Source organism: Nannospalax galili, unplaced genomic scaffold (genome assembly GCF_000622305.1).
Source record: "Nannospalax galili isolate Female #2095 unplaced genomic scaffold, S.galili_v1.0 scaffold408, whole genome shotgun sequence".
Classification (NCBI taxonomy): domain Eukaryota; kingdom Metazoa; phylum Chordata; class Mammalia; order Rodentia; family Spalacidae; genus Nannospalax; species Nannospalax galili.
The window spans coordinates 1,069,561-1,090,961 of NW_008358662.1; the positions used below are offsets into that span (position 1 = coordinate 1,069,561).

A 21,401-nucleotide genomic window follows, 5' to 3' on the forward strand; every position below is an offset into this window, starting at 1 on the left:
CATTATATTCTAGAGACCATTTAGTATTCTAGTGTTCTAGTGACTGATAACAACCTTCTATTACCTGTATCATTATGTAATAGTGTCAGGTAGTCATACTAGACCATAATTCAGATCCCTAATGTACCCTGACATCATACCATTATTATATACTTTATAATAACATACTTGGAGATGTTATCAGCTTTACTGAAGGTTCTTATGAGCCTACTCAGATCATTGTATTTATTTATGAAAGTTAATTAATATATTAGTTACTTTTCTATTGCTGTGATAAGACATGATGGCCAAGGCAACTTATAGATGGAACAGTTTATTGGGGCTTATAGTTCCAGAAGGATAAGAGTTCATCATGCAGGGAAGCATGGCAAGAGACATCTACAGCAGAAAGCTGAAAACGCTCATCTTCAAGCACGTGCAGGAAGCAAAGAAAGTAAGCTGGTAGTGGGAAGAGGCTATAAATTCTCAGAGCCCACCTACAGTAATGTGCTTCCTCACACAAAGCCACACATCCTAAAGGTTCCATGACCCTTCCCAAACTGCCACCAGTACCATTTGGCCAAATATTCAGTTTCTTGGACCTTATGGGGGGACATTCTCAGTCAAATCACCACAGTTAATAAGAAGAACTTGGATTTGATCAGTCCTTTCTGGAATCATAAGACTTTTCTGAACACTATATCGTAAATTACTGTTTTGAACCAGAGAACATTGATATAGGAAAAATACTAATTGAACTTTTTAATAATAGTACACTATACTTCCCAATAATAACTATGTTTTAAGAACCTTAAGGAGCGAACTAGTGAGATAGCTCATTCGGTACAATGCTTGCCACACAAACGTGATCACCTAAGTTAGATCCCTAGTACACACATAAAAGCCACGTGTGGTAGCACACATCTGTAACCCCAGTGCTGGGGTAGGAGGCAAATATAGGTGACCCCTGAAATTCCCTGGCCTGCCAATCTTGCTGAATCAGTGTGCTCAAGGCTTGGTGAGAGACCTGTCTCAAAAAATAAGGTGGAGAGCAATTAAAAAAGATAACCCTACATTAGGACTAGAGAGATGGCACAGCCACCAAGTGCACTGGCTGCTCTTGCAGAGGATTCGAGTTCAATTCTCAGCACCCACATGGCAACTAACAACCATCAGTAACTCTGGATCCAGGGCTCTGGTGACCTCTTCTGACCTTTGTGAATATGGCATGATGGGGTACACTTCCATGAGGGAAAAGCACTCATATACATAAAATAAAAATAAACAAATGAAAAACTTTTAAAAATGACATGTACATTCATACACACATACATAAATGCATGCACACACCACACACAAGTAAAAAAATCTTAAGAGGTATACAGTGGCTTTTTTGCGTGCGTGCATGCGTGTGTGTGTGCGTGTGTGTCTGTGTGTGTCTGTGTGTGTGTTTTCTGAAGTAAAAATGATAGTAAGAAAATGATTTTGCTTTTATGAGGGACATACTTAATGAGAACTTAACAGTGCATCTAAAGAAAAATTGAGTATTTCATATGTATTAATCAAATTCATGGGATTTTAAAAATCTTCAATATGAATTATAAGTATGCCTGAAGGGGACATTTCAGAAAAGCTAATTTTCATCAAGCTTTAATATACCATAGCCATTTGTCATTTTTGAGCACAAGGTTATGAGTCCAGAATAAAAGGTGTCATTTTCTATATCATGAAGCTTCTTGATTTTCTGTTAGCCTACTTACCAGTCCCAGAGTCTTAAGAGCAGCATTTCATGTCTTTTTCTTGTTTTTATACTTATTGTTCATCTGTTATGATGCATTAACATTTCTCAGCACCCTCTTGTATTTTCTGACTCAGATCTGTTTATAGCATTCTCCCCTTCATTAAGCCCTCCTTTTCTTATTGTCAATCCTAGTGACAACCAGTTAGTTTTATTCTATTACCTAAAACATTGAATTTGATTATGTTCTTTGTCGGGTACTCTTATTTGTGTATATCTTTTCTCTGATAGATGAATCAATGTTTTTTGTAGCTACTGTGTGATAGGCTCAATTCTAAATACTTTATTTCAGCTAATTCAGTCTCAGAGCAACTCAGTGAGCTAGACATTATTTTCACCTAATTTTTCAAGTAAAGAAACTGAGGTATGGAAAAGTTGTAGTAACTTACCACAAATCCCCTAGCTTACAGGTCACAAAGCCAAACCTTAAGGCCAGGGTGTTTGACTATAGAACCACTTTCCTAATTTGCTACCTTTCAAAACACTTTAGCTGAGTAAACAGACTTATAACATTCAAATTTTCATTTTCTTAAAAATTTGGATGATTTTATAGAAATACTGTCCTGTTTTAATTTAAAAGTTTCACAAGATTTAAGCATATTGTAGAATAATAAATAATAGAAAAAATGTAATTTGATTTTCTAGACACAAGGAACTGTTACTTGTTTGTCTTAGTTTCCAAAGTTTAAAAGAGAGGATTTTGGTGACACATCTACCATCAAATCTCTACAACTGAAGCTCATGGAACATAGTGTAATAAGGGGTAGAGAGAGGGCTAATGCACCCCCAACTCTCACCAGTGGGTCTTCCTTGTACAGCAGAGTGCGGTATACAGAAGGCCACAACTGGCCAAGTTTTGGAGAATAAGAGACTGTAGAGTGTAGGATGGGACTCCTATATGGAACCTTACCCACTCACAGAAGAGAAGGCGGAAAAATTGTAAGAGCCCGGGCTAGTAGTTCATGAACAAGGGAGGTGGAGGCCTCTAGGCCACTGTAGGCTGGCTCATGTGAGCCTGTGGCAGCAGTGGTGTCTAGCATGGGATCCATGTCAGCTCAATTAAACAAGAGCCCAAAGGGGAGGTGAGAAATAGGTGGTGGACCAGCACTAGATTGAGAACTGTTTCAGACTGATTGCTGCTGGGTGAAGGAGAGTATGACTACATACGACCGCTGGATGGGCTGACTGCATTTACACTGAAGGACATTTGGTTACAAACACCTGAATGAATAGGATTCAGCATGTATGGCAGAGTGCATAGGGTTCGGTGGGAGGATGGGGGGAGGCATGGATGGAGGAGAGGGTCTGGATTTTAGTGGGAAATGTATGAAATTTAAAAAGCTCAATAAAAAATTCATTCCAAGGAGAAAAAAAGACAAGTCAAATGCGTAAATAATAAATGGCCTTACAAATTGTAATCGTGAAGAAAAAAAATAGAGGTTTTATTTATAATGTCTGACAAGAATCTTAAAAAATAATTAATTTCATGTTTTATTTTGTTCGTAAGATATTTAAAATATATGTAAAAAATATGGAACAGGCAAGTACAAAGGTATTGTCTTTGACTCATTACTTTCTCTCAGAGAAAAATATGCAATGATGTTTGATGAACCAGTTCTCCTGCAAGCTGGATGGTGGTATGTAGCATGGGCTCGAGTGTCAGGTCCCAGCAGTGACTGTGGATCTCATGGACAAGCTTCTATTACCACAGATGATGGGTAAGCAGAATGTTGTTTTACTTACACAACTCTTATTTTTGTTTGTTTTAAAAGCTCAAATATATTAATGTAGTTGCTAAAAATTCAATTTATGTAGCCTTTTGTGTCTTATAATCAAATATGCCAAGTTAAAGTCTGGACAAAGCAGGAAAAAAAGAGTACGCTAGTCTTGTCAGTTGGCATTTGTATGTTTCTAGTTATTAAACTATTTAAAAGCTGTATTACCAGATTAGAGATTACATAGAAAAAGGTAGAATTTGACAGGATGCCAAGGAGTTTGGAGCTGTATGCAAAACGTTTGCAAGCTACAAAGCTTCTGGCTTATCATGTAGTATTATCTTAATGAAGTAAGTAGAGAATTTTACTGCTGTCAGGCTGGGAGGAAAGCTCAGTCTGTAAAGTACTTGCTACACAAGCATGAACATTTGAGTTCGGTCTTCAGAATCCATAGGAAAAATTGTGCTGTGGTGATATGCACCTAAAATCCTAGCACTTGGGGGACTGAGACAACTGGATCCCTGGGTATTACTAGCCAACCAGCCTAGCCGACTTGGCAAGTTCCAGGCCATGGAGAGACCCTTTCTCAAAAAGCAAACTGGATTGCTCCTGAAAAATGCTAATGTGAGGTTGATCTCCTGCCTCCACACAGACATGCACATACATACATACTTGCACCCACAGGAACACACACATAAAGAACTTTTCATATGTAGTTTTCAGCTTATAAAATACTTTCATATGAGCGGCCGGCGTCCCTATTCCCTATTGGCATTTTGGATAACCCCTTCAGAGGATGGCGTGGTAAGAATAGGAGGTAGGAATTGGCTAGGCAGTTAGGGTAAAAAGACCCCAAAGAAATGTAGCCAGTTTCTTGGAAAAAAGCCAAAATGTCCTTGAGCCTGTTAGCAACATACTCTGTTCCAAGGCCAAAAATGTCAAAAGTATTTGGAAGTTTGTATCTAATCCTTAAAAGATTTTAGGGTTACCTCTTCAGAGGGGGTAATGTTGGCATTGAGGGAGTGGGCATGGATTTGATCAAAACACCTTATAAGCATGTATGAAATTCTCAACAAAGTTTTTGTAAAAAATAAAATAAAATAAAATAAAATACTTTCATATGCCTTATCTGATTTCATGTCCTCAATAACTTGTGAAGTAATTATTAGTCCAATTTGTACTCAGTGAACTAGAAAACAAATGTTACCATATACAGAACCCAGCCTTCTCTTATTAGTCTGATTCAAGGGTTCAAAAGTACTATCATTTATAAGAGAAGCTAAGTTTATTTTTATAATGCTTGGACATAATAGTATAAAAGGCACATACTAATTTATGAGGTAAATTCTGAGTTGCTGAATATTAAAGGAAAAGTAAACCTGCCATTGTATGTATGGATCTCTTTCAACTTGAAGATTTTTGCCAGAAATGTATTTGCTCCGAATGGTGTGGTTCCCATATATAGATCATTCAGACTTGGAATATCACAGCACTTTGAGGCTAAAACCCAGAGTATCTAGTCAAGCAGGTTTTATGCTTTGTAAGTGAAAATCTTTTGATAAAACTTATCTGCCATGGTGAAACTCGAACTGGAATTTCGGGGGTGGGGAGTTCACTGCCAAGTTCAAGATCATTCATTTTAGTGATTGTTTATTCAGCATTAAAATCAGGACATTATTGCTTTATGTAATATTTTATCTTTAAAAGTGAATAATTTTATTAACATAATGTTTGAAAACATTAAATTGTTTAATGAATCATAGAGCTTGTCACTTTTCATATCATATTATCTTTTTCTCTTAGGGTTGTTTTCCAGTTTAAGAGTTCAAAGAAATCAAATAATGGTACAGATGTTAATGCTGGTCAGATACCTCAATTGTTATACAGGTATTAAAACATATTTATACTTAGCTAATACAATATTTTTTTACTATACTGAAATAGTTGCTATAAAATATTCAGGATAATAATGGAGAAATTGTTGAAGCATTCAGCAAGTTATAATATGCTAGTAGAAATGTAGCTAATTTCAAAATAATATTTAACTTGGATAGTAGTATACTTCCAAACATTTTCTACATTAGACTTAATTTTAAACTGTGCATGACTCAGATTATTTGTACTATGCCAATAGTAATGTTTAATAGCTTATTTACTCTTGTTGATTTTCTTACCAATTCAAAATGTTATAAACTAGCAAATTTTATCTTAAAGAAATAGAATAGGGTGAAGGAATACTTTAGATGTAGTCCTAATCAATTTACTGTAGTCCATTTTTTTTCTCTTTATGCTGGAGATTGATCCTAGAGTCCCATACAAGCTAGACAAGCCCCCTACCACTGAGCTATATCTCCAGCCCTGTAGTTTTATATTATTTTATAATAGAATGAATCAGAAAATCTCTTACCATTAATTTCTACTTTTAGTTGAAATAGTGGTAAGTTACTCATTTTGCATTTAATATATATTCAAATCTTTTATTTATTATTATTTTAATTTTATGTGTATGAGTGTATTGCTTGCATGCACGCAGGTGCACCCATGTCATACAGTGCCCACAGAGGTAAGAAGAGGGCATTGGATCACCTGGAACTAGAGTTACAGATGGTTGTTAGCCACCATGTGGGTGCTGGAATTCAAACTTGGGTCCTCTGCAAGAGCAGCTCTTAACCACTGAGCCATCTTTCCAACCCTGTATTTAATATATTTTTAATATTAAGAATTTTAATCGGGCTGGAGAGATGGCTCAGCAGTTAAGAGTACTGACTGCTTTTGGAGAGGACCTGGGTTCGATTCCAAGCACCCATATGGGGGCTACAGACCATCCTTAACTCCAGTTCCAGGGGAATCCAAAGCCCCCTTCTGATCTTTGCAGTATTGTATGACACGAGTGCACTCACATACATGTAGGCAGTACACTCATACACATAAAAATAATAAAATATTTTTAAAAAGAGTTTTAATCAGTTCACCATAATTCAGATGTGTATTGAGACATTCTGCATGCCAATGTGTTTGTGTATATATAGATTAAAATACTAGAATAAAGTATTCAAGCAAGTATAAACTCTCACTAAAAATGTTTTTTTTTTTTTTTTTTTTTTTTTTACTATAAGTAGTCAAAAAGTAGAAGAAATAACTGTCTCTTCCCTTCTAGTAATCACTAAAAGAACTTGAATGGTACAAGCCTAATTTTTCCTAAGAAAGACTTTTTTTTTGTTTTGTGTTATCTATTACAGTCACTGTCAAGTAGCTTTTTGAACATAACATATTCCATTGGACTCTGTGTGTACTAGTGGCTGAATAACTAACTATGCCATTATTACTAGAGAACATAGCTTTTGTATGAAGAATGTATGTTCTCTAATAGGAGGAGAAATCCTCTACTACATAGTCTTATAAAGGTGGAGCTTATAGTAAGATACTCCTTACATGCCAAACACTAACATTGGAAAATGTTTCAAGAAAGCTCCATATTAATATTTTATCTAGTAAAAAAATTAAAATATGATTATTTCACTATGACAAAGTGTACATGGCAAAATTGACATTGGATTTTTGAATAGAGTATATTCTGTATCTACTACCTCCAGACTTCCAACCAGTGATGGTAGTGCTTCAAAAGGCAAGCAACAAACCAGTGAACCGGTACACATTTTGAAGAGATCTTTTGCAAGAACTGTCTCAGTGGTAAGCCATTTTATAAGTTTTCAGCTTTGCTATTTAGTACAGAGTTTTGTTTGTTTGTTTGTTTGGCCTTTTTGAGACAGGGTCTCCCTGTAGCCCCAGCTGTCCTGGAACTCACTATGTAGACCAGGCTGGCCTTGAACTCACAGAGATCCACCTGCCTCTGCCTCCCAAGTGCTGGGATTAAAGGCGTGTGCCACCAGGCCTGGCTTCAGTACAGAGTTTTAATTCTAAGAATGTATCTCAACAGTGCTTCATGAATTCAGATCTGTTTTTATATTGGTATGTTTATGCTATGCAAAGGTAATGTGTACTTTAAATAATGGGAAAATAATAAAGATGCTGTTTACCATTTTAACATGCATGCCCAGCTGAGTTAGCTTTTCTATGTCTGAAATAACTTGTAGCTTTTCTAATTAAACACATATTTTGGTAAACAGTGAATTTGTTATTTATTCATCCAGATAAAGATAATTCTTGTTGTCTACAATAATTCTATATGTCTATATAAATGACTGTGGTCATTAGGTAATTGAAATCATTTATATGACAAACTTATTCAGTCATTTCTTTTAAATCCTCATTTTTTTCATATTATCAACAGTTGCCTGAGATTTGGTGTGGATTGGGGACAACATGCTGCACTTTGAGATCCAATAGTGTGTTATCATGCAAACATGATAAAACCTTCAAACCATCAGAAGTGATGGAGAGATATGGAAGGAGTTGGAGGGGAGGGAGTGGGCATGGATTTGATCAAAACACCTTATATGCATGTATGAAATTCTCAATAAATTATTTATTTTAAAAAAATTTAAAAAAAAATCGTTCAAGCCATCTAAACTGCAAGGAAAGACAACCTCCTAAACCCATAGTTTAGAATTTTTAATTATACAAACAGCAAGTATTTTTTATTATTGTCTAATCAGTTTTATCTTCTAATAATTTATCAAAATTTAGCTGTCTTTTGTATTACATATTTTATTATATAGATATATTTTTAGATATTGTCACTGATCCCTAAAATTATATAAATTTTTAATTTTTTTTTGTCTTTTTTTTTGAGACAGGGTCTCCTTGTAGCCCCAGCTGTCCTGGAACTCACCATGTAGACCAGGCTGGCCTCGAACTCACAAAGATCTGCCTGCCTCTGCCTCCCAAGTGCTGGGATTAAAGGCGTGCGCCACCACACCCGGCTTAAATTTTTATTTAATACTATTTTATGTCTATGAGTATATTGCTTGTATGTATGTAGGTATATCCGTGTCCTGCAGTGCCAGGGGAGGTCAGAGGAGGGTGTTGGATTTCCTTGGAACTGGAGTTACAGACAGTTGTTAGCCACCATGTGGGTTGCAGGGAATTGAACCCAGGTCCTCTGTAAGAGCAGCCAGTGCTCTTAACCACTGAGCCATCTCTCCACTCCCCTGTATCACTTTTTATTTTATTTTGCTGCATTGATCTAGTCTTTCAAATAAATGTGTAAATTATGAGTGTTTTTTTTTCAGCATTTTCTCTGTATATATGATAAATTAGGCACTTGGGTAGCTGGAAAACTTAGAACTATATTTTTATGAAGCCAAATACCAGAGAATATTATTTTCATAAATATCAAACTACTTTATTTTTTTGGCCAAAATTCAAAATGCGAATTTTTTTTTTTTGGAGATAAGTTCTCCCTGTAGCCCCAGCTGGTTTAGAACTCCCCATGTAAACCAGGCTGGCCTGGATCTCACAGAGATCCATCTGCCTCCTGAGTGCTGGAATTAATGGCGTGTACCACCACATGCTCCTTCAAAGATAATGGTAATGTGCTCAATGAGGACTAGGACTACATTATTTTAGCTACCAAAATTCAGTAAAAGCTCAAGGTAGTTCAGAGCTGCATGTCATTATTTTCGATATCTTTTGAACTAATTGGTGTATATTATATTCTGGATTAGGAATGTTTTGAGTCATTGCTGAGTATTCTTCATTGGAGCTGGACCACCTTAGTCTTAGGAGTTGAAGAACTTAGAGGATTAAAAGGATTCCAATTCACAGCTACACTTCTAGATTTAGAGAGACTACGCTTTGTGGGAACCTGTTGTCTGAGGTTATTGCGTGTTTATACCTGTGAAATTTATCCAGTATCAGGTATGATTAATTTTTAAAAAATAACTTTGGGAAGGAAACAACTTGATACTGAGAAAGCTTATGTAGAGATAGCTGGGTTTAAGGGCCAATATATTTTTATCTCATTATAGCATCAGATTTGCTTTTATATTGCTAAAATTAAGGGAGTGTATGTGTTATTTTTAAACAATTTTTGTCAAATAGTATTTTCAATTGTTAATTTTAATACATTATAATACTGGGGCTTTTTCTGTTTAGATTTTTTTAAAGAAGTAATTTTAGAACATACTTAATCTCTCAATTGTTTTATTTCTAAATTATGAGTATTTTGATTTTTTATCTGTATAGTAAATGACTGAATTACATTTGTTTGTTGTTCTGCACATACTTGCTTAAATAGCACTGTCCATTTTTTCCTCAAAGCTTCAGGAAAAGCAGTTGTTGAAGAAACTAGCAAATTAGCAGAGTGTATTGGAAAAACCAGAACTTTATTAAGAAAAATTTTATCTGAAGGAGTTGATCACTGCATGGTGAAGCTGGATAATGATCCTCAAGGGTACCTTAGTCAGCCCCTGAGTCTTCTAGAAGCTGTTCTTCAAGAGTGTCATAACACTTTTACTGCCTGTTTTCATTCTTTCTACCCAACTCCTGCGTTACAGTGGGCTTGCCTTTGTGATCTGCTGAATTGTTTGGATCAGGTAATTTATGTTTACAAAATGTTAGTTGAAAAATCTAATGCATTACTTAATTCTCTGCAAGAAAACATTGCAGTTGCCCTTACCTTTTTACTTTTTAAAAGGTCAGTTAGGAAGTAACTTGTATATGATATCTAAAAATGGTATACATCCCTTATATAATTGTTTAAAAATTTGTTTTATTCAATTACCATCTTTTTGTTATAAAACTGGCAAACGGTTTATTTAGCTGCTGCCCTTCTGTTTCCATCTGTAGGTACAGTTGTATGAGCGAGGGGGAAAGAACAGTAGGGACTCTGTGAGTAGAATAGCACCAAACGGCCCTGGATGTCTCCGTAGAAGCAAGGACAGGAAGGAGGGAAAATGAGTGAAGGACATACTAAAATTACTCATTCACTCTAGACAACACCAAATCACAGAGTTTCAAAGCGCTCAGTACAAATACTTGACAGAACTGTAGGGAGAATAGAGACAAATCACACTAATGGTTGGAGACTTCAGTGTTCATCTTCCAGTAACTAACAAAGTAGACAAAAAGAACAGGAATTTGAATAATGATATCAATCATTGACGTTTATAAACTACCGTATTCAACAACAGAACGCATGTTCTTTTCAAGTACTCATAGAATGTTCAGTAAGAGAAACTACATGCTAGTGCATAACTAAATCTAGTAAAATTAAAAATATTAGAACTTTAAAGCCTATAATTTAGTTCACAAGAGACTTAAACTAGATATCAATATAAAAGCTTGTGAGAAAAATACCAACTCTTAGAAAACAAACAATTCTTTTATTTATTTTTGATTTTTATTAATTTATTTTTGTCTTTTTGAGATAGAGTCTCTCTGTAGCCATAGCTAGCCTGGAATTTGCTCTGTAGACCAGGCTGACCTGATCTCACAGAGATCTGTCTTCTTCTGCCCTCAAAAGGCACAGGCCCCTTCTCCCAGCAAACAATACTTAACTATAATCAGTGAACCCAAGAAGAAATCATAAAATGAACTTTTAGATATTTCTACTCAGAAAGTAAAAATTTAACATCAGTTTGTGAGATGTAGGTAAACTAGTACTCCAGGAAATGTATACCCTTCAAGGACTGCAGAGACACATGGCCCCCCAAGGTGCTGAGAATAAGTGATGTTTGAATGGTCATCCCTAAACAAGACATTCATACCATCCACTCTAAGGCTTAGGAATCAACCTGGAAAGGGGAGCATCATAGAAAAAATGTAAGAGTTAGAAGACAGGAAGAAGGGCTGTGAAATGCCATCTTTTGGACATACTACAGTCAATGTATGCATAGTCTCAGAGCTGTTTGGAATGGGCCTATACAATACTCTGCTGCTTCAGAGCCAGTACCGCTATCTGCTGAACTTTGGAGTACTGGTGGACTATGGAGAAGGAGCATAGTTGTATACACACCAATGAGCCCATAATTTGCCATGGATGCTTCTAAACCCATGGATGGTCACACAGGTGGCCCTGATGAAACTCACTGAGTCATAAAACAAAATCTTGAAGAGGCACTTGGGGGAAAGGTAACGGGTGGAAGGGAAATAAGAGAAGGTAAGGGTGACTGTAATCAGAATCTGTTCTCTGTGTGTTCATATGAAATTGTCAAAGACCCGATTTAATAAAAGAAAAAAATAATTCAGAAAAAGAAATGTATGCCCTTGTTTATATTAATACTAGTAAAACCAAATGTTTAAAACCAATATTAGATTTCCATCTTGTTCTCAGTGGAAAAAGAAAGAAAATAATAGAGGAAATTAGTGAAATACAGAATAAATAAAATTAACAAAACTAGATGTTGGTTCTTTGAAAAGAGAGGAAGAAACTCATTCTAAACTTGATTAAGGGAGAGAAACTGGGGATAGAGCTGAGGGACACAGTGCCTGTGTAACATGCTTGGTTTGATCATCCTCCCTGAAGAGAACAATTCCTCAGCACTGAAAAGAAGGAGAGGAGAGAAAGTAAAGAAAAAAATACCATTTTCCAAAATTAAATAGGGAGTATCAGTATAGAGAGATCCAACTGTCAACGAAAGTGATAAGACTGTTCAACTTTATACTAGTAAATGCCACAACTTTAGAAGTTGACACATTCCTTTAAAGTATAACAGTCTAAATCAACAGTAAAATATTGGGACAATCTGAATTGCCTTCTATCCATTAAAAAGTAGAATTCACTATTAAAAACTTCCCCAGAAACAAAATTGCAAACCCAAATTTTTCATGGAGTCTTAACATTTACAAGGAAATAACATTCATCTTACAAATTCCTTCAGAAAGCATAGGAGATAATTAATGACATGCCTGATTCTAAAACCTAACAGATATTATGAGAGAAAAATAATAGACAAATATCACTGAGATATGTAGAAGTTCTTAAAAAACTGTCAAATTGCCAGACGTGGTGGTGCACACCTTTAATCCCAGCGTTCGGGAGGCAGAGGCAGGCGGATCTCTGGGAGATCAATGCCACCCTGGTCTACATAGTGAGTTCCAGGATAGCTGGGGCTGCAGGAAGACCCTGTCTCAAAAAGACAAAAAAAACCCAAAAAAACTGTCAAATGTCATAAATGCTGTATTGTAACCAAGTATTACTTATCTTGAATTGCAAGTTTAATTTGATATTAAAATCAATAGAACTAACTGGGTTGAAGATGTTGCACAATTCCCAGTACTTGAAAAAAAATTTTTTCATCATGTTAAAGGATGAATCATATCCTTTGAATAGTTCTGCAAAATATATTTGACAAAATTAGCAAGTATTTAGTGGTTAAAAATCAGGAAACAAGAATGTAGTGAAACTTTTTAACCTGATAAAAGATGCCTAAGAAAAATCTATAGCTGACACCCTACTTAACAGTGAAATATTGACTATTTCCCTAAGTTTGGAGACAAGGTTAGCAAATCTTCTCATCACCTCCATTTAATACTGTAAGGAAGTGATAGCTTCCAGTCTCTGCCCTGCCATACTCTTAATTCATTATTATCATGAGGGCATCCTAAGTGACTTTGGGTTTCCTAGAAGAATATTGTCTGGACTACTGGGTAAATTAATTTCTCTTATCGTAGCAGTCTCCCTTTGCTAGGCTAGCTTTAGCAAGCATCAGCTCACTATATGATTATGTTCCCTTGCCTTTATGCTTGACCATGCAACAGAAATGCTTGAAGAACTAAATAATGTATGTATGATTTTTGAGAATTAGAATTTCCTGAGTTGATAAGTTTTTAATATTTTGTTATAAAATTTTACTACTGTGCTACTAAGATTTCTAAATATACTGTGGAGTGTATAATAGTATCATTTTGTGACCTTAGTGAAATGTTAATAATAATATCAAAGTATAATTTGTGTTATTTATTTGTAAAAAAAAATTATATATTTCAGCACTTGCTGCTTAAGTGCTTTTGGTAGATTCTAATTGGAACTTTTTGACGTCTTATATTGAAAATAATGATAAATTGTGATGGTGAAGATGTGTACACATATAAATATTTGCTGTAAAATGGAAGTGGATTTTTCTTTATTTTTCCCCATCATTACTGGATAATAATTATATTTTAAAGTATTGATGTGATATCCTCTAGCAAAGCAACTTAAATGTGTGATTGATGATTTTGTATTATTTGTATTTTTTTATCTTTTATATATCCAGAAACTTGGATTATATTGATGTAATATTTGTGGGGGGCATATTTTTGTTTTCAAAAGGATATCCAGGAAGCAAACTTTAAGACATCAAGTAGCCGACTCCTTGCAGCTGTTATGTCAGCTCTGTGTCACACTTCTGTTAAGCTGACTTCTATTTTCCCTATTGCATATGATGGAGAAGTATTACTGCGATCAATTGTTAAGCAAGTTAGCACAGAAAATGACTCAACACTAGTTCACCGTTTTCCACTTTTGGTGGGACATATGGAAAAGCTCAGCCAGGTAGGTCTTTTCTGAAATCTCTTTTATAATGGAGTTCTAAAACATGAGTAAAAGCATATTTAGGTTAGTACCTGTGCTTCTATATTAGTGATTATATTTGCCAAATGATTAACAAATGATGATCTGTTTCATAGTAAGAGCAATTTTTAAATTCTCTGTTTACCTATGAGTCATCTTATTTTTTAATAACCACTCACCTATAAAAATGAATATACAGTAAATACCTATATTTTTTCCTATATCATTTGAAAGTAAGTTGCAAAAAGCATAAGCAGTCTTTGCTATTCTAAAGTAATATTTTAAGTTTCTGAGGTAAAATTAAAAAGACAGCTGGCATGATGGCTCAGCAGGAAAAGGTGCTTACTGTCAAGACTGACAATTTAAATTCAATCCCCAGAACCCACATGGTGGAAGAGAGCTGACTCCCACACGTTGTCCTCTGACCTTCATATCTGTGCTGTGGCACATGCTTGAGCATACATACATACACTAAATGAATGAATGAATAAATAAATAAACAAATGTTGAAGTAAACATTGTAAAACAATAGGCATAGGGAGTCTTACTTAGCAATTGCTGGTTTTCTAAGAAAGCACTGTAGAGAAAAAGGCACACATGAAACTATTTACTATTTAGGTGTTGATGAATAACCTATAGAATGAATCATCTATAAATTAAAACTGAAACTGTGGTAGGAAATAGGATATTCTATTTATGTACAGTAATGGTTTTATGTTGATAGAAAAATTTAGTAACACAGAAACAAAAGATAACAGCATAACATGAAGAAACTTTGTAGTGCTTAATGACTTTGTAGAATCCCAGTAGAAATTTTTAAAAAGTAAATGTAAGAGCCAATATAGAAAAACTTCAGTCCTAGTACTTATTAATAAATGTGAATGAAAGGAATATTGATATATCAACCTATTTCTAGAAAATTAAGAAAAGTTATTTTTTTTCTCTTATAAATTCCTGTTCTAATGAGATTACCAAAGAAATGTACCAACCTTATAGATTGCTCTATGTAATTTAAATTAGTCTAAATTGTCCATTCTTTCAACTTTTTAACAAATATTTATTGTGTACTTATTTCTTACTATAATTTTAATTAGGCAGTAGTTGAGATGGGTAAAAATGTACAGCTTTGAATTGAGTGTCTACAAACGATCAGATATCTTTAAATGATAAGTTGTCATTTTGCTGTTAGATGTTGCGAGTGTTTTGTCAGGAAACTGAGAGAATAAGTAGAAAACGGTATGCGTATGTATATTTTACTAAAAAGACAGTTTAGAAACCTGGTTAGACCCTTAATATTCCATATTAAGTGAAATTGGGTTTGTTAATTTGGTATAAGAAGCCTCTGCTATTTCACATGGTACATTTACATTTGCTATTATTATTATCATTATTAATTTTAAGGATGTCTTTTTGATACAGGATCTCCTTGTAGGCCCAGTTGGCCTGGAACTCAATATGTAGACCAGGCTGATCTTGAGCTCAAAAAGATCTATCTGCTTCTGCCTCCTGAGTGATGGGATTAAAGATGTGTGCCATCACACGTGACTGGTACATTTAAACTTAGTATCAATTCAAATATTTTGAAAATGAGAAGAACACTGTATGAACAGTGATTCTATGTAAAATGTTTACACAAAAGGCTATTTATTAGAAGAGAATACTGAGAAATGAAAATATATGGGTGATGAACTTAGGGGTGATCTGGTGTTTTCTTTAAGAATCACTCCTCAGACCTGTATTAATCACTAACATGTAGAGATTAGTATTTTTGTGTTTATATTAATTATGATCTTTGAAGCTATGTCCTTATTAATGATACTGTCTTAATGGACAGTGTACCATTTTAACATTTTAGTGCAACATTTTCAGTCATATACCCCATATGCTGCATATATTTAGAATACTACAAATATTTAAGTGTTTTATATAGTGTATCATTGTCTAAATTTTCATGCATGCTCATGACTATTTTTCCATTATAAAACTTTTAAGTACAGAATTCTCTTTTTCCCTCTATAGTCCTAGCCAGCCTACACCTCACTGTCCTCCTGCCTCAGTTTCCCAAGTGCTGGGATTATAGGCATGTGCCACTATCCCTGGTGCAAAAAATCCTAAAGTCAAAGGAAAATATGTCGAAGATTTGTTAGAAATTGCCAAATACCAGTAAAAAGCCTGTAACCACCTTGCATTTGACATGTTTCTCGTCAACAGATCATCCTGACAAATTATTATTTGGGCAGCTATTAATCTTGGCAGCTACTAATTAGAAACTAAACAGACATAAACTCTTGTTTCTCTGATTTCCTCTAAGGGAAGCTCCAAAAGATTCTTGATTATGAAGTATAATTAATGATTGCGTTTTCTTGAAAACAACCTTTCTGAGAAAGTGAAATATCTACAGAATGGAAGGATAAAAGGGATAAAAGAATTTGAGTTTTAATAAAATGAAAACCATGGAGCTGGAGAGATGGCTCAGCAGTTAAGAGCACTGAATGCTCTTGCAGAGGACCTGGGTTCGATTCCCAGCACCCACATAGCAGCTACAAACCGTCCTTAACTTCAGTTCAGGGGTACCCGAAGCCCTCTTCGACCTCCGAGGCCTTGTAAGATGTGGGTGCGCTCAAATACATGCAGGCAATACACTCATACACATAAAATAAAAATAATAAATAAAATATTTAAAAAAAATAAAATGAAAACCAGATTATTTTAAATCCAAAAAATTATTGTTAGAAATTAACAAAAAAGTTATGATGATAATAATTGTTAATAGAAATACCTAAAATATGAAAAATATATTTAAATAGTTTTTTCTGTATTAAGATTATACTTTAAGAAATAAGTTGCCAGTGACTCATAATTCAGTGATTATTTTAACTGAAAAAACTGTGTAATTTCCAAATGGATTATTCATTTACATACTTGATTTTGAAAATAAAGTAATTTAAGTTCCCCCTTCATTACATGTAAAGAATGTAATTATTAAGGAATAACGTATTCAGTTACCAAGAATATGGTTTTGATAATTGAGTAATAGTAAATAATACCCCTGATTTTGCAGCATTGAGGTAGTATGAAAGATCTGGAACTAGATCCTCAAGCCCACAGTAGAAATGAAACACTCACTGGTGTGTTGCTTCCTGATCAAAGTAGTGCATGTGACCACATTCACAGTGGGCTAAAATACACAGGAACATAGACAACAGAGAAAAAAAAATTCATGTTGGACATCAGCTAAATTAATAATCTTTTCAGTATTTTTCTGCAAATATTTTTCCTTTAATTTTTAATGAATTATAATTTCTATTCCCGTAATTTTCCACTGGTAGATTCTGACTTTTTTCAGAAAGTGAATATAGTAGTGGTTGTAAAACTGCCTAGGAATTACATAAATGTACAAAAAGTGATTTTTGTACACTGTTGATTTCATATTGAAATCCTGCCCTATAGAATAATTTAAATAGGATGAATAGTTGTCTGTCTTGTAGATAGAAATAATTTTCTCTCTGACATTTAGTTAAAGGAACCATGTGAAAATGACGCAAAGCTAATAAAAACATCATGTAAATTAAGAGTCAAAAAGAAACAATTTTATGGCTTACAGGGCTTATACTGAGTTCAACATTGTATAACTGTATTAATTCAACGGTGAACCTAAAAATTTTATAACCACTTTTGAAAGAGATGTATCTTTGCTCTAGAAACTGAATTACTGAGTATGTTAAAGCTGTAATGAAATGCTTCTTCTAAAAAAAATTTTAAAAATTAAAAAATAATAATTCTGATTTTAACAGTAGCATATAGAAAGACACTGTCTTTCGACTGATTATTCTGTGAAAGAAATAAGGCAGTACCTTGGTACTTTCTCTTCTCATGCATCATAGAGTGAAGAGAACATCTCAGGGATGACAAGCTTCCGTGAAGTTCTGGAGAAGATGCTGGTTATTGTTGTGCTCCCAGTAAGGAACAGCCTGCGAAGAGAAAATGAACTCTTCTCCTCCCACCTGGTCTCCAACACCTGTGGATTACTGGCTAGTATTGTCAGTGAACTGACAGCATCAGCCCTAGGATCTGAAGTAAGGATTTACATTTGTAAACAAGCACATTCTACTGTGAGATCATAGGCTTGCCCCTTTAGGATGCTGTCCACTCTCAGCAGCCAGGTCTCACAGCCTGAAGAAACCAGGCCACAACCCCCTGCAACTCTCTCTAGGACAATTAGGAAGCCATGTTGCCCTGTGACTTTACAGCCACCAATTTATAGTCCTACCCAGTACCTGGACCCTCCATACTCCTTGTCACCTATGCTATATCAAGTTAAATCACGTGGCTACTGAACTTTTTGCCACACCCTCCCCCCAAATTAGGTATTTTCCTTTGTTTAGGAGATTTCTCTGAAGGGTGTTCTCTGGGCCTTAGCCCCCTACCCCCACCATCCTGTCAGTGGCAGCTCTCTTTGTTTTATCCCTCTTAATGAAGCTCCTCTTTAAAAGGAAGCTTCTCTTTCTTGTCATATTGTCTCTAACAGCTGTCCCTTTGTAATGCTTTCCCACCTCCTGTGGTGGTGCCCTTTCTGCTAACAAAGCTCATTTCTGAACCAATGCCTTTTCTTATTTTTAACAGTTATCAACCATGCTGGCACATACACTTGGAAAATGGAGGCAGGAGGATTGCAAGTTGAGGCCAACCTGGGCTGTCTAGCAAGACCTTATCTCAAAATGATAAACAACAAATATGTTTAATTTTTCCACATAATGTCTTTATTGATACATTTTGGCTCTTTATAAACTAATTTCTAAATAGTCAGGAGTATGTAGTTGAAAATGAATACATTTTCTTTTTTAAAAAAAAACAGGGTTGTGGGGCATGACTCAGCAGGTAAGAAAATTTGCTATATAGGTGTGAACACCTGAGTTCAAACACCAGCACCCATTTAAAAAATGAGGCATGACCAAGTGTCTGTCTACACCTGTAAACTCAACAATGTAGGGGGACACAAGAGGATCTTTGGCTCCTACTTGCTGCCAGCCTAGTGCCAGATTCAATGAGAAGAATGTCTCAGGGGAATAACATGGAGTGACAGAGCAGGACACAATGTCCTCCTCTGACCTCTGTACTCTGCATGAGCACAACATATATACACACACCATATAGACACACAAAATAATAAATTCTTTCAAACTATTTTTTGCCTTCCTGTAGACCCATCTCTCTTTTAAACTTTAAAAAAAAAATATTTATTATTTTTATTTTATGTGTATGAGTGTTATACCTGCATGTAAATAAGTGCACCCCTGTCATGCAATGCCCACAGAGGACAGAAGAGGCTGTCGGATCCCCTTGAACTGGAGTTATGGATTGTAGTTAGCTGCTATGTAGGCGCTGGAATTCGAACACAGGTCTTTTGCAAGAAGAGTCAGTGTTATTTTTTGTTGTTATTGTTTTTTGTTTTTAATTATTTAATAACCACATAATTAGAAGAAACATTTCATTACAGCATTAACATATTTAATAACAATTTCCAGAGCAAAGATGCATCTCTTTCAAAATTGGCTGTAAATTTTTAGGTTCTCAGTTGAATTAATACAGTTATACAATACTGAACTCAGTATAAACCTTCTAATACATAAAATTGAATGAAGTTTTAACCTTTAAAACAGATCTCCATTTCATTTCAAAATATACTGTTTCATACAGAAAACCTCATTTTTAATGCTACTAAAACTTAGATGTTTGTACATGAGTCCGTAATCTCTATATATCTGATTATTACTAGTCACAGTCGGTTACTTTCTGACAGCCACCTGAGCATGGCTATAAAATCATGGGGTAGATTTCAGTGGTAATGTGTTTTACCTCTACTGATTAACATGGAGCAAATTTTTATGCTTCTTCCTCAAATATAATTCATTTTTTTATCTGTTGATTTTTTTTTGTGTGTGTATTTCATACAGAACATCCCAAACAATCTTATTCATATATATATATATACACCCACATCCCAAATGGCACCCTCCCATAGTCTCCACCTGCACCCACTGGAGCACATATATTCTGTGATCCCTGTTACTGTCCATTGTGTTGTCAGTGCCCCCAGCCATTCTCCAGTGCTTGTCCATCTGCTGAATCTAGTCAGCCTATCTAGAGTTCCTTGTTTTAGGAAGATCAGCTCTTCCTCACCTAGCAGCAATCAGTTGCCAATATTCCTTTAGATAAGATTGGGGTCTGCTGTTCATTTTCCGAATTCTATGCTGAGTTATTGTCTGGGAGTCTCTTGGCCCACCTTGGCCAACAACTCAAAGCAAAATATCTCCTGTCTGGCATTGTTTCTTGTTAAGTAGCTTAACAAGAAACATGGACTCAAAGAATTATATTGATCCCTTTAATCTTTAGTTATACTTTCTTTTTGGGTGTTTAAGATCCTACAGTTGGCCCAAACAAATCAGTTTCTTTTTACACCTAAGGTCGTTTGAGGATCTGTTCCTCAGGGGTCACATGGGCTTGGGAGGAGCCTCTGGCTCCTTTCTTTTACCAGTTCCATCTTTGTGGAGATAAGTCAAAAAGGTCCTGCTCGACCATGGCTGGCTTCACTTGGAAACATGGAGGAATTGTTCCCTCTGAGTTGATCCTCCTCTTTGTAGACTGGACACTGGTTCAAGTCCATTTGGTGGGGTCTCTATGGCCTCCTGGATCAAGAGGACAAGTGACGCACCACAGTTACAGGACATTTTGAGAGATACTCATAGTCCCCTGGAGCTTAGTTGACCTAGGAGGGCAAGGAACAAAAACTATCCTTTGTCCCTTTGACCCAATTAGTATAGGCCTCGAAGTGTGGCTGTTAGACATCCAAGAAGGTTAGATCCACCAGTCTCATACTTTTAATTACCATGTGCTATGTAGATAAAGCTTGGGGAAAGAGGAAACATTCTCAGGTAAACCTTGCCTAGACATGTATTATATTCCTTGAGCTAGTTGTATGTATAATTTGTCAGTAGGTTGTTCAATTAATATGGTTCCCTCTGTTTTTTTTAAAACTAGCTAGGCATTATTTATCTCTCACATTGTCTAACCCTTCCACTGTGGTTTCCTCATTTAAAGTGACCCCATTTTTCCCATTTCTCCCTTATTAATACCCTTATCCTATGGTCTCACCTCTCTTGAGCTCCTTCTTTCCCTATATCCCTAAGTATCCTTGTATAACCCTCCCTCCCCCCTCCCCTTAAAATAACCCCATTTTCATCCATATCTCCCTTATTAACGCCTGTTTCCTACTGTTCTCTTTCAGATTCTTTCTTTTCCTTTACGTCCCTGGTTCCTTTTCATTATCCTGGTTCCTGGTAGTTATGTCTGAATACATGCTCACTTATAAGGATTTGGTGCTAGGATCCACATACGAGGGAGATCATACATCGATTTTTTTGTTTTTGTGTTTTCCGTTGTGTTACTTCTCTTA

The 21,401-nt window shown here is 35.4% G+C and overlaps 1 protein-coding gene across 1 annotated transcript in view; it reads left to right on the forward strand.

The window, feature by feature from the left end:
- Positions 1–21,401, forward strand: part of Mycbp2 (MYC binding protein 2) — a 343,026-nt gene that overhangs the window by 160,327 nt on the left and 161,298 nt on the right. Inside the window, 7 exon segments of the mRNA XM_029558112.1 lie at positions 3,361–3,495; positions 5,296–5,379; positions 7,086–7,182; positions 9,120–9,312; positions 9,715–9,989; positions 13,709–13,930; positions 17,833–18,024. Of these exon segments, the coding sequence (XP_029413972.1) occupies positions 3,361–3,495; positions 5,296–5,379; positions 7,086–7,182; positions 9,120–9,312; positions 9,715–9,989; positions 13,709–13,930; positions 17,833–18,024 (1,198 nt within the window).